Source organism: Stegodyphus dumicola, chromosome X2, assembly GCF_044657685.1.
Source record: "Stegodyphus dumicola isolate Sdum_Otavi_A_Nest chromosome X2, ASM4465768v1".
In the NCBI taxonomy this organism is placed as follows: domain Eukaryota; kingdom Metazoa; phylum Arthropoda; class Arachnida; order Araneae; family Eresidae; genus Stegodyphus; species Stegodyphus dumicola.
Window position 1 is genome coordinate 39181229 of NC_140781.1, and position 13421 is coordinate 39194649.

At 34.7% G+C, this 13421-nt stretch overlaps 1 protein-coding gene across 3 annotated transcripts in view; it reads right to left on the minus strand.

Annotated features, from left to right (window-relative positions):
* LOC118186652 (BAI1-associated protein 3-like) overlaps positions 1-13421 on the minus strand; it is a 600433-nt gene that overhangs the window by 167887 nt on the left and 419125 nt on the right. For all 3 annotated transcript variants that reach the window (XM_085808773.1, XM_085808772.1, XM_085808771.1), the window contains 2 exons: positions 4716-4803; positions 1533-1739 (listed from right to left, as the gene is read on the minus strand). In XM_085808773.1, coding sequence (XP_085664899.1) covers positions 1533-1739; positions 4716-4803 — 295 coding nt within the window. The remainder of the gene's footprint in view (positions 1-1532; positions 1740-4715; positions 4804-13421) is intronic.

The window sequence follows — 13421 nt, forward strand, 5'->3', positions numbered from 1 at the left end:
TTCGAACACGAGATAAGCTACCAGTATTGAGTGATGTTCACCACTCAACCACCGGTAAATCTATATATATATTTAAATCTCCTAAACTTTCTATCTTAAACCGCATGTTTAAATACAAAATTAGTTTAGTAACAAATAATTCTGTTAGTATGATAAATATTACGGAAAATACGTTCGTCATTTATTAGTAGTTACCAGCTTCATTTCGTAACTTTTACCAGTGCTTGAAACATAAAACGGTTTATTACGTACATTAGAACAAAACTTTCGTTCAGTGTTAGGTTCAAATGAAATGTATCCTTCACACAGAAGTTTTTGATACTGTTTATCTTTAACTGCTTAAAAAACACAAGTTATGTTATTTCCTTTCAGAAAAACTTAGGAAAATATATATGATACGTCAAGATTTTTTTTAAGCGTGTTGCAATTTGCTTCTTTTATATACCTTCTGACTTAGTCGTGCAGTTCCTTTCCTACAGATGGTTATATAGATTTTTGGAGCGAGAGGGCTGTCTGAAGTATGTCAGCCGAGTCTGGGTTTAAGTGTGACGGAGACCCTAGAAAGCAGTATCTGCTAATTATTGATGTTTATTTCTAGCCGAAGTAGATTATTCAGGAGAAGTCCTGATTAAATATCATTAAGTTAAAGTTTGAAGGTTAGCACGATAAAATTAATTAAAATTAGAATTGGGGTTCCTCTTAGAATAAAACTGAATTGTGAATTTTAGCATAATCATGTGAAATGTTATCTGTATAAATTTTGCAAATTCTCAAGTACAGACGTATTAAAGTTTTAAGTTAAATGGTACTGAGTCTTTATCTGCGTAGAACTATCTCTTTGCAGAGAGATTAGGTTATTTCGAAGCAGGAGAGATAAAAAATGAGCAGTGCCCTCGCCGGGATTCGAACCACTGACCTTTCGAATACACACCGAGTATGCTGACCACTACACCACGAAGGCGGGAGAAATACTTCAACCTCGATAACTCGAGAAAGGAGCTCAGTAGCACATAAAATGGAACACACAGAGCTATCTAAACACACTCAAAGTTAACAGCCAAGGTGCAATAACTTAAATACTAAAATTAAAAGAAATACTTATTTTTTAGTTTAAACATTACTTATAGATACTTGTACTATACTGGGAAACAAACTGCACATGGTACTATCCTATAATACGTATGTAGAAAATTTAATGAAGGTAATATTAGAAATCGTTAATGGCGCTAACTAGTCATGACATATTAAGGTGTGATCTATTTCGTAAGTTTTAGCAGTTGTCATGTAATGTGTAGAGCTTAAATTACGAAGCATTTCTAACCTTTACTTCATAGCTTATTTTAAAAAAGTGGAGTTTCAGAGCAAATATCAACAGCAAAAGCAAGAATTAGATGACTTTCATACATTAGACGCACATTTTCTCGGAATTGGCAAAACTGTTGTTTCACTGGTATAAATTCAGCATAACGTTCGACCTTAATTTTAAATACCAGTGTACAAATATTTCAGTTAATAGAACTAAGTTACTTTACCTGAAAATTTCTCAGTTCATAATCCACGAAAATATATATCAATTGTTGATGCTCCAAAACCTCTCGCAAATTATCGTCTCCCGAAGTAATTCCTCGATCTTCTCTAGTACCAAGCTGTAACTTCAGATGTATTTGGCCTTGCACGTTTGAACGGTGACTTCGGCCATGAAGAGTAAACCAACGATCCACTCCAGCTGCAGAGATTTCCTAAAAAACAGTTTATGGTTTTTCTGTCCTTTAAAATGGAACTCTTATTATTGTCAGTAGATAGAAATTAGGGCAATGATTTATTATTTTTGACGGTTCTATTTTGAATTATGCATACTGTTAGAGCCAGTCAAGAGCAATACAGTTAGCCTTTCAAATACTTGAATGGCTGGCTGTACTGCTCTCGAATGACTAGCCGTCAAATATTTCTTGAGTGAGTGGTTATAAATAGTTTGTTTCAGTTTCAGAAATGAATCAAATAAGGTAGGCTTTCAGACCTCGACAATGTTAATTATTGGCACCTTTCACTAAAATATGTGAAACTTAAACTTTTGATACGGACTCCGTAGAAGGCTAATGAACAAAATGATTTGCATAATTTAATTAATCAAATGAAGAATCTGTTCTCATTGCATCAAATTTACCTAAAATATCTGAAAGTTATTGCAGTCTCTGTATAAGCACTACCATAGACAGCAACGCTTGTGAGATTTCGATTGGAAATGTCTAAATTTAAAATTCTGCATTAAAAAACACAGATATAAAAGGATAAATTCCAAAATAAGGGAATTCTTAGAAAATTAAATTCTTATACAACCTTTATGATCAATGCTTTGGACGATGTTCCTCTGCAGGGTGAATGCGGCTTAAGTTATATAATTTCGGCACATTTTCAGGGTCAGTTTTGCTTTTTCAGTGTCTTGTTACTGTAAAGATTATACGTAAGTTAAGGAACAACTTACTAATCAGAATATTCTTTGTAGAACGCTCCCCTCCTCCTCCCCAAAAGTGTATAATTTTACTGTACCGTGATCAAAATTGACATCGATCGGAAGATTACTTTATTTGATTTATTTTTTCCCTTTGAGCAATAAGCCTACTAAAAGATGAAGAAATATTTACCACTGCAGCTTCTGAAACTTTCATATACTGTGCATGAGATTTGAACTGATTTGGCTGTGAAATTAGAATGCAGGGTATTATAATAAAAAAATTAAATGTCTTAGATGTCTTGTACTTATATAATGTAGAAAAAAATATGCTAATTTCAAGCGCAATCAAATAACAAAATAGATGATATAGTAAAGTACAAGTTATTTAACTTAAATTTTGTCAATAAAAAGTAAATAATTTAGCTCTACGCGATAAATAATTTAGATTCTGTTATATATTATTTTTATCATTTAGGAAGTTTTGTAATAGTATAGGTAAAGTATCTATAGCAGTTTGTTTTTAGCAAAATTATTTTCAAAGTGCTGCAAATTATTTCAAAGAAAGAGTCAAATATAAATTTACTTTGCTGTGTCATTGTAATTACGTAACACGTAAATCAGCATCACAGAGAAGAGTGATGTAATCATTTGAAATACATTTATTAGAAAACTTACTGACGTCAAAACTATGAGTGCTGTTTTTGTATTTAAAGAACTGACTCACTTAACAAAAACTCAGTTATTGCTTTAATAGATTTCAAGCATAATTGCTTCCCATTGGACCTCGGGAAACAAACGATGTCATCTCCCAAACATGCATTTTTATTTGAAGCCAGTGCTGAAATTTTTGACAGGTTTGAAAGTTCATACTGACGAACAAATCTTGTCTTCTTAGGAAATTATTTGAAAAGCAATTAAATGATAAGAAAAATAAGTTTTTATTAATTTGCATTTATAAACATCTCATAAGATTTATGTACTTAAGAAAATAAAGAATTAGTTTTTAATCAATTTCTTGGCGAATTATCTTTTACTTGAAATACGCAAATAAGTTATATGGGAACATAACTTGAAAGTGTGAGATTTATCTATTTATTTTTAGCTAATAGTTATTTTAAGTTGAAAAGCCTTTCCTATTTTACTCTCTTTTCAAACACGCTTTTCATGCTAGAATGTAAATCAGAGAGCGAGAGTTTATTCATTTTAAGGTAGAATGAAGTGTTATTTAAGCAAGAGTTTCGGAAGTCAGTTTTCAGAGCGTGTCTGCCTATTCTAGGCCACGTTGTGCTGTGATTATTCGAGACTTGCGTAAGCGGCGTTGATGTGTTCTTGACTTTAGGCTTATCTTGCCGGTTACTTTAGACCAGACCTGCGCGTTAAAGTATTATGCGAGCCGTAAGGCTAACAAACCTTGAAATTATTATTTGTAACACATTTCTGTTAAGCCAGAAGTGTTGGCTTCGTGTAACCCAAGTTGGGTCATTTGGTAATTTTATGATTGATTATTTGTTAATTTTATGATTGATTTTTATGAAAGGGTCTTATACACCCTTCTTCCGACCTCTGTTTAGTTTCACACGTCTAGACAAGATAGTTCTTCAAAAGACCTTAAAAGTTTATGTTCCCAGACTTTTAAAGGTTTGATTTCCTCAGAAAGATTTAAGATTTTTCTAAACTGGCAAACACTCACATTACAAGTGGGAAAAACCAAGGAAAGTTTTTCTGAGCAACTAATTCAGGAGTCATAAGCAAAATCAGGACAAACTACCCCTTTCCAATGGGCCTGTCAACTCATTTGTTGTTGCGACATATTTTATCTTAGTACCTAACCTTCTTTTACCTTAGTATCTTAGTTTTATCTCAATACCTTTTATATTAGCACAAGAAAGTGTAAAAAGCACATTTATTAAGTTAGGTTACTAGACCTAACTTAATAAATGTGCAATAAATAGCATTTAGTTACCTAAAACACATATTACTGTTTGAATGTTAAATGTTGAAACTAATTTTATTATTAATAAGTGAAAATGAATGTAAAGAGGTGAATAAAGAAGAGAGAATAAAAATGCAAAGAAAATGTCTCATTATTAGGCAACACAAAAGATGATTTTTATGTAAAAATAAAATAAACGGAAGATGTATAATACACTGTTATTTTGTTTGGGGAAGTATAATTAATGTAGTGATTATTACATATAAAATATTTTAATCTTCTGAAATTTATATTTAATAAGTAAGATGGATATATAAGAATAATACTAACGTCCAAAGGTATATTGACGCATCCCAGAAAATCATCTTGGTTTTCTCCAATACTTGTCCTAGCTGACTGCGCAACTTCTTTAAAATATCTGAAAAATAAATGTTTTATAAATCAGACGAAACCAGTTCCCAAAAATTGTACATCAGAAAATAATAATTCTTAGTTTAAGGTATTAAAGGCTGTCTCGGTGGCCTGGTTGATACGGTAGAAAATATAGTTAACACGGCTATAAATAATACATCCATACATTCGCGTCCGATTAAGACGTTTACGTTCTTAATAGCCATGTGCAGAGATTGGACATTGTTGCTGTTGAGTCGATCGCACACTTCATCTTGCGTAATCCTGAATAAAATATCATAAGGTATCCATAGGAAAGGACCATATTAAAGATTAGGAAGTAAAATATATTTTACGCGGCTTTTGTTTTCTCATCGAAATGAAAATGTAAATATCTTGAGTTAAAAATGCATTTTTCTCAGCGAATGTTTCTCATTCTTTCATACATAATAACATTCCGAGCGCAATCGCACGCATCGTAATCAAGAAATTTCTCGATATTAGAGTATTGGACGACAGTTCTTGCCAACTGAGCTATTTTTCTGTTAGAAAAGGTGCCTTTCTGGAGGATTTTTTAAATAAGCTCTTATGTTACAGATGGGTAAAGTCATGAAAACACATCTGCAGCTATCCCATTACTCAGGGAAACTTACTTTTGATAACACAGACCATTTCAGCGATTTGAAAGAATTCCTTTAAATTGCCAAAATCAACTTATAATTTAATTAACTAATCACGTTTGATATAATTTTGACAATTTCAAAAACTCTTCTGTGAATAAGCAATACACATGATCGTTATATGTGGGTTTGTCGATAGTATTACGTGTTTTTAAGCAGTACGAAGCCGCCCAACCGGCATAGTGGTTAGCGTCGCTGACTGCTGTACTGAAAGGCCCGGGTTCGAATCCCGGAAAAGACACTGGATGTTTGTAAATGTATAGTGTTGGTGCGGCATGGCGGCACTCTAAATATGCGGCTAGCTGAATGTCCTCTTGTTTGGTTTGGTGGAAGGAAAGAGGGTTGGGAGACCTTCGAACCAGTCCCCTCCCCCCCAAAAAAATCAAAATTGGGGGCGGAACTGAGCCAAATCGCACTGTCACTTGTTAGGTGCTCAAGGCTGTTGCCATCGACAGGCGTAATCTAGAGCTCCTTGCCAAGAGGAATTTCGTGGGCTTGGGCTGATTACGTCAGACAAGTGATCATAAGCAACAACATCAAGTAGTACGAGAAAACATGTTTTCCTGGTAGCGCTTCTTGTAAAAGAGTTTTCTTTCCAGGAGTTCCTTTCTGGTAGTGAAGACCTTTTCATGGTTTTTTCTAATCAGTGAGAATTGTGGTCACCGATTTCATTTCTCCAAATCCTGCAACACTTTCCATTCATTATTAAAAAAATACAAGATTTTAAAATTACCCCCGTTCAGGATATCAGGATGAATATTCCGTCGCCTCCATTTTTCACATGTTCTTTAAATAAAGTCTATGCGAGACAGATATGACACCCAACTCTAGGAGAGTGAAGATACATTAAGCATATCTTAAACAGCATACATGATGACTCTCATTCCCTTCAAATTCCTTGAATGAACTACCAAATGGACCTCTATTCAAGGTTCATGCTGGGATGGAAATTTTAGACTTTTCGCTATTCAGGGAAAGAGGAAGTAGTGAATTAATGAATTTGCTGTTTTACAGTTTATTGTTATTTTAGGGAATGAAAAGTTTGTTTTGTTCGAGTATAAATGCTGTCAAGTTCTATCCTACGATTATAGGTTTTGTGTTCTTTAGTTATTTTGCAAGACATAAGATATGTTTTAGAAAGATGTTTAAATCTTTGCATTACAATCTTACATATCTTGGCGCAAATGATTGTATTCACTTGTTTTAGTAGAGGTGAAAATGGTAATAAGTTTTTTCCTTTATTCATCATGTAATTTTGCACATTTTTGTGAGATTGTAGAGACATTAGGTAATTTTTTGGAAGCAGGAGAATTGAAAAATTAGCAATCGCCTTCGCTGGGAATCGAACCACGGACCTCTGGAATACCGGCCCAGCGTGCAGAACTACTACACCACGAAGGCACGCTAGGAAGGCGGGAAAATACCTTATATACTCCCCCTTTTGAAGGGCGACTGAGGATTTTAGGGAACACAATGGCCAAATCCTGGGTGGGGAGAGTCATCATCCACAGCCCTTTTAGTTCGGGCGCCACTGCAGAGACATTAAGGTAAGAGGAAAAATATGCAACGCCTTCGCCAGGAATCGAACCACGAATCTTTGGAATACCAGCTCAGCGTGCAGAACCACTATACCACGAAGGCACGCCAGGAAGGCGGGAGAAATACCTTTTAAGATAATCAGTTTTCTTATCGGATCGGATACAGCGAACAAAACTTCTGGTTCCTTGAAGTTTGATGTAATGGTGTTCGACTGTATTCAATAAAACAAATAACTGGAAGTCATCAAACAAGATATTTCCTGCAGGTATTCTACCTTTGCTCAAATTTATATCATCTCTCATTTAATAAAATTAAATCATACATGATGGCACAAAAATCTTCGAACTAGTTTTCGTAAATTCCAGTAGCTTTCAGATTTTACATTACGCCAAAGGGACGTTTTTCTAACGTTTTGTGTGTTTACTTTATTTATCAAATATCCTGTTGTTCGCACTTAAACCACATAAAATTAAATTTAACAGCAATATCAAAAAATACTTAAAAACAGCATATCTTTAGAATTTCCGATAGAGAGTTTCACACGCTGGAGATAAATGTTTTTTTTCGTATAGTGTTGCCAATGTTCGCTTTGAAATCGTTCAGCTTGTTAATAAAAAATTCCTTAAAAGTTTATAAATATGAAATAGGTAATACAAAAAAAATCAAAATTCGGGCTTCCAGGTGCCCATGCTCGGGTGGAGATTACGCTGTTCAAGATTTGATGGCTCAAAGTACCGTCGCTTTTTCACAGTGCGAGAAACATACATGCATGCACACAGATTCTTCACTATTTAATTCCTTTCAATACAATACATGACGGTAATATTTGGTGGCAGCAATTTAGAAAGTGATAAGCCATTTTATAAGGAACCGACGCAAAATCCCATTTCGAGACTAAAAAAGGTTAACGCGTGGGCTAACGTTGTGGGCTAACGCTTCTTTAGGCTAAAAATATTTGATTATATATGTTGTAATGAAAAAGCACAAAATGTTTAATGTAACAATGTGGTTCTAGTCTCACACTTGTACAGAAATATGGACCAAAAAAAAAAAAAAAACAATGTAAACAGTGTAAGCTACCATATGAAAGAAAAAAACGTTTCACACAGTTCTTTAGTAATGCAAAAACGATTCTTTGGATTTCATGTCTTGTTTTACTCATTTAATAACTAATGCACATATTAAATAGTTCAGTGTTTATTTAATTTTGAAAAAGTTACCTTTTAATTCGGCGAAATGTAATTAGCCCAATTTTTAATTAGCCCATCATAAAAAATATTCCTTCTGCCCAATCATATCATATTAGTACTAGTCGAAAAATTCAAAATTGGATCATGCAAGAACTTTTTAAGTAAGGTTGTAGAGTCATTAGGTTAACTGGAAGCAGAAAAGATGAAAAATATGCAACCGCCTTCGCCGGGAATCGAACCACGGACCTCTGGAATACCGGGCCAGCGTGCTGAACCACTACACCACGAAGGCACGCTAAGAAAGTGGGAGAAATACCTTAAAAACAGCAAAATACTTAAATACTTAAAAACAGGATATCTTTAGAATTTCCGATAGAGAGTTTCACACGCTGGAGATAAATGTTCTTTTTCGTATAGTGTTGCCATCCGCTTTTTAAAGGGCGACCAGGGTTTTTAGGGTACCTAGTCGCCAAATCCTGAGTGCGGAGTATCATCATTCACAACCCTTTTTAGTTCGGGCGCCACTTGTAGAGTCATTAGGTTAATTGGAAGCAGAAAAGATGAAAAATATGCAACCGCATTCGCCGGGAATCGAACCACGGACCTCTGGAATACCGGCCCAGCGTGCTGAACCACTACACCACGAAGACACGCTAGGGAAGTGGGAGAAATACCTTATAAGGTATGCCAAATTTATTAGCACATAATATTCATATGATAAAACATCTACATCAATAAAGCTTTAAAAAGTGCTTCTAAATTGTAATCAATAAAACACAGTTTCAGTAGAATGCAAAAAATATGCTTGTCCATTTTCTGTAACACACTTATCCAAATTATCAAGTCTAAAATATCACTTCAGTCTTTAAGCACATTGCTTCATAGGATAAAAGTAAAGATGGTATATCAAGTTAACGCATTAGGTTTTTAATGCTAGAGAAACTCCATTTCAGAACTGTTCAATTGCCTGTAAAGTTCACTGAAACGTTAAACTGGATTACACGTGCATGGCTGTACTGGAATTTCTTTGCAGGTAATTTCATATTCACAAGCAATGCAGCTATTTTACTATTCGTTATAAACATCCAAAGAGTAAAATATATTAAAAATATTATTTATTGCGTTACCGCAGCGTACCATCCATCAAGACAATAACACAAACATTCGATAACAACATTAACAAGAAAGGCACCACGTTGCTTGTTTCGCAGTTTCTATTTCTGAAAGAGGAAAGAGGAGAAATTTTTTTCACAGTTTTTCAGCGTTAACACGGAGAAAAATAGTTTTACATTTATCAAGCTATGAATGAAAGTGATGACGTTAATCAGATGATGTCAATACCAGTGCTTATTTGCACTCTCCGAAATGTTGATATATGGGTATATGTGTGCGTTGCGTGTTATATGTGTGTATTAAGAGAACCAACTAGTGACAGGACTACCTCCCTAAGGTGTCCGCCTCTAAAAGTGACCGGTATTTCTCAGAACATAAGTATATGTGGGTTCTGAAGATCCTCTTTCTAAGGCGTTCATCTCCAAAGAAAATTCTGGAAGTGTGGCTGGTCGCCTTAGAGAGACTCATTTCATGGAGGCAAATTTCCCCAAGACGATCACCTCTAAAAGATAGAAATATTTCTGAGACTTTAAGTATATATTTGTAATGAATATCACCAAGGCGACCGTCAGCAAAGAAAATTTTTTTATGTGTGGCTGGTCCCTTTCGAGAGACCTCATTGTGTGTTATAGCTCAATACAAAGATCTCATTATATATAATTATTGGTGTTTTTGTTGCTTTTCCTCCGGATTCTGACGCAGTCAGTCAAGGTCCAAAAGATAGTTGACTTTAAGAAAGTCAAGTAGAAGTAGAGGATTGGTATAAATATTCTCACTAGAGAGGTCCAAACAGACCAATCCAAAGAAACCATGATATATACTTATGTATGTAAGTACCGATTACTGTTATTGTTTTAGACAAAATATTTTAAAAACAAATAAATGAGCATATATAGTGAATCCTTCCTTAAGACGACGATCTACGTTTCTGGGTTACTCTGATGGTCTAATGGGTATGGGAAATGGTGGAGACAAGAAGGTTCACTGTAAGTTTTTTAATTTTAAGCGTTCCTATTGGTGAGAAAATTGAAATAATCTTAATCTCAACAGTATCAAATAAATTAACAAAATGAAAATAAGTAACTAAATAATTTAAAATAATCATTAGACAACAAGAATATCAACGAATTTTGGTTTAATAAAACCAGTATTATTTTTATTGTTTACAAGAGCACTATAGACATCAGTTAGAAAATTCGTATAAACCCATAATTTTGGTTGCACTGATATCAATATCTATTGATACCAGTAAGAAAAACAGTATAGGTCATAATAAACCGATACAAACCAGTAGAAAGTTCTCACATTGAAATGTTGAATTGTATAGGTGCCAGTTAATGCCAATAAGAAAAACTCACAGAGATCAACAGAAACCATTAAAGGCAATAGAAACCAAAAGAGTTCTATGGATGCCAGTAAGAAGATTTTACTGGCTATTGTTGGGCATTTTGATACCAGTAAGAAAAACCAGTAAAGGTCAAATTCAATAGAAAACCATAGAAAATTTTGCTGTTTCTATGGGGCATTTTTAGCAGGGTGTATTGTACAGCATTAGGTATTCGAACGATGACTTTAGTATCAAGGTTATTAGTCAAGTGAATATTGATTCTGTTTCTATTGGAATTGCTGCACAAGAATTAAATTTTATAATGGCGAGTTTAACAACATACGTCAACGCATCACTATAATGACATCGTCTTTTCCGACGAATCCCGCTTTGGCTTACAGCATCATGATTTAAATTTTCAGTTGGAGATATGGAAGGACATTGAAGGGAATGCTGGAAAATTGCATCTCTTACTGTTACATCGACCAACACCTAGACTGATGGCATGAGATACCATTAGGAACACACTTCATTCACCTCTAGTCTTCAAATCCAGTAATTTGAACGCGCGACACATTACTCAGTCTTTTATGCTCGTGTTTGCGTCATATATTCAGGACCTCCGTCACCTCCTTTCAGGAGGACGAGACAGCATTGCTGCCCATGACGTCCTACATTTCCTCAATATACCTTATGTTCGACTCCTACCTGGATCGGCTTCTTTTCCATATCTTTTACTAAATAAACCGTCTGATCAACAATTGCAGAAAGGATGGCACGATGATACCCGCCAGCAAATGAGACATATATTGCTGGCATAGAACTGAAGCCGCAAGAACTGCAAAGCCCGGAACTGTAAAGTTTGCTTCACTATATAACAGCATCTATCGGTACCAAAGGCGGATGCACGGGGTGTTGATTTGTCGGACCTCGAAATTACCTGACATTTTAAGTATTTCATTTTCCATTAAAATGCATTTATAAGATAAATATGGTTCCACTAGCTACTTTCCCTTATGGTGTAGTAATTTTAATGGCCAGTAGTGTATATTCAAAATAGAAATTGTCAGTGAAAGTTTTGACTAAATGGATTCAAGGTTAGTAATTAAGAGACTACAGAGGATTGTTCAGTAATAATTACCTGAAGACACAAAACTTACTCATAAACCTACATTTATACTACATTAGTAGACACAAAACTTACTCATAAACCTACATTTATACTACTTACGATAAAGAAACATCTTAAATGGGGACGAAAATTAAAGAATTTCTCTGAAAATGACTAAAAAAAGTCAGTGAAGCCTTAATTTTTAAATCAAAAGTTTTGAATACCCTAGTTCTTTTAGTTTTGTAAACAATTTTCGATAATTTATTTCCATTACTTTTTTTAGAACTAGGTGTCCTAGATGATGATTAAAAATTCCAACGTTTTAAGATGAGGAATCAGAGATGAAAATTTCATCATGAAGGTATTGTTGCGTGCGTACGGGTTCGTTATGAAATGAATGCACAAGTCCGATGAAAAAAAATGAACAAAAATTTATTATTATCACAACAAAAATGCTTAAATTTTCTCAAATTATCACACAGTATTACAATATCTCACAGTAGTTTTCTTTTAACTACTCAAATGTCCAATAGAACGTAATTCAAAACAGCTAAAGAACGCTAATCCACGAATTCGCTACAATCAACAACAGTAGTTTTTTTAAACAACAACAAACTAAGCAACTACTACAAACTGAGATGTTTTCCTCCTTTTATAAGATTTTAAAATCACGCGCTAGAATTTTCCAGTACTTTCTCGAAATCAAAAAGAGATATTTATTTATTTAATGCACGCGCTCTTGTATTTTCAATTTTCCGGCTTAGCTTTCTTTTAATATTCGTCACGCGCTGCACTGCGCGAGAAATAAAACCAATTAATTTATAATTGAACTAATATTAGCTTTTTAAATACCAAATTCGTAACACTGCCCCCTTCCCAAGGACTGCACGTCCCGGGCAGTACAATCCCTGGACAGGAAGCTAAATTTACAACTGTGGCATAAATGCAACTGAGGCATAAACATTACATTACAATATCAAACAATATAAACAATAAATGCAATAACTAACTTGAACAAATCAAATGCTATCAAATACTAAATACAAAACAAATACTAAATACAAATCAAATACTAAATACAAATCAAATACTAAATGCAAATCAAATACTAAATACAAATCAAATCAAATACACATTTATAAACAAAAAGGACCATGGTCTTATACTATTTACAATTATTTACATGATGTACTATGGCCATAGTAATGTGCTAACCTGTCGTAATGAACGACTTTAGGTTTAGAGTTCGAAGACTTACGAATCCGAACCACGACGTCATTCAGCCTGTTTAGGACTGTGTACGGGCCATCCCAAGGTGACTGTAATTTCGGACAAAGTCCTTTCCGTCGAGTCGGATTCCACAGCCACACCTTGTCTCCTTCGTGGAATTGATGTTCAGTAGCTCTTGTGTCGTATCGGGTCTTCATCTTCTCCGTCGCCAAGTTGACTCGCTCTCGTGCAAAGTTGTGCATCACTTCAAACCGGGCCTGGAGATCTTGAATATATTTCTCAGACGATGAAGGAGCATCCGGAGGGCGGCCAAACAATAGATCACAAGGCAGACGAAGATCACGACCGAAGAGCATTTGTGATGGAGAATAGCCGGTAGTGTCGTGGACAGCACTGCGGTAAGCCAGTAAAAAGAGTGGTAATTTCTTGTCCCAGTCCTGTTGGTTTCTGGAAACC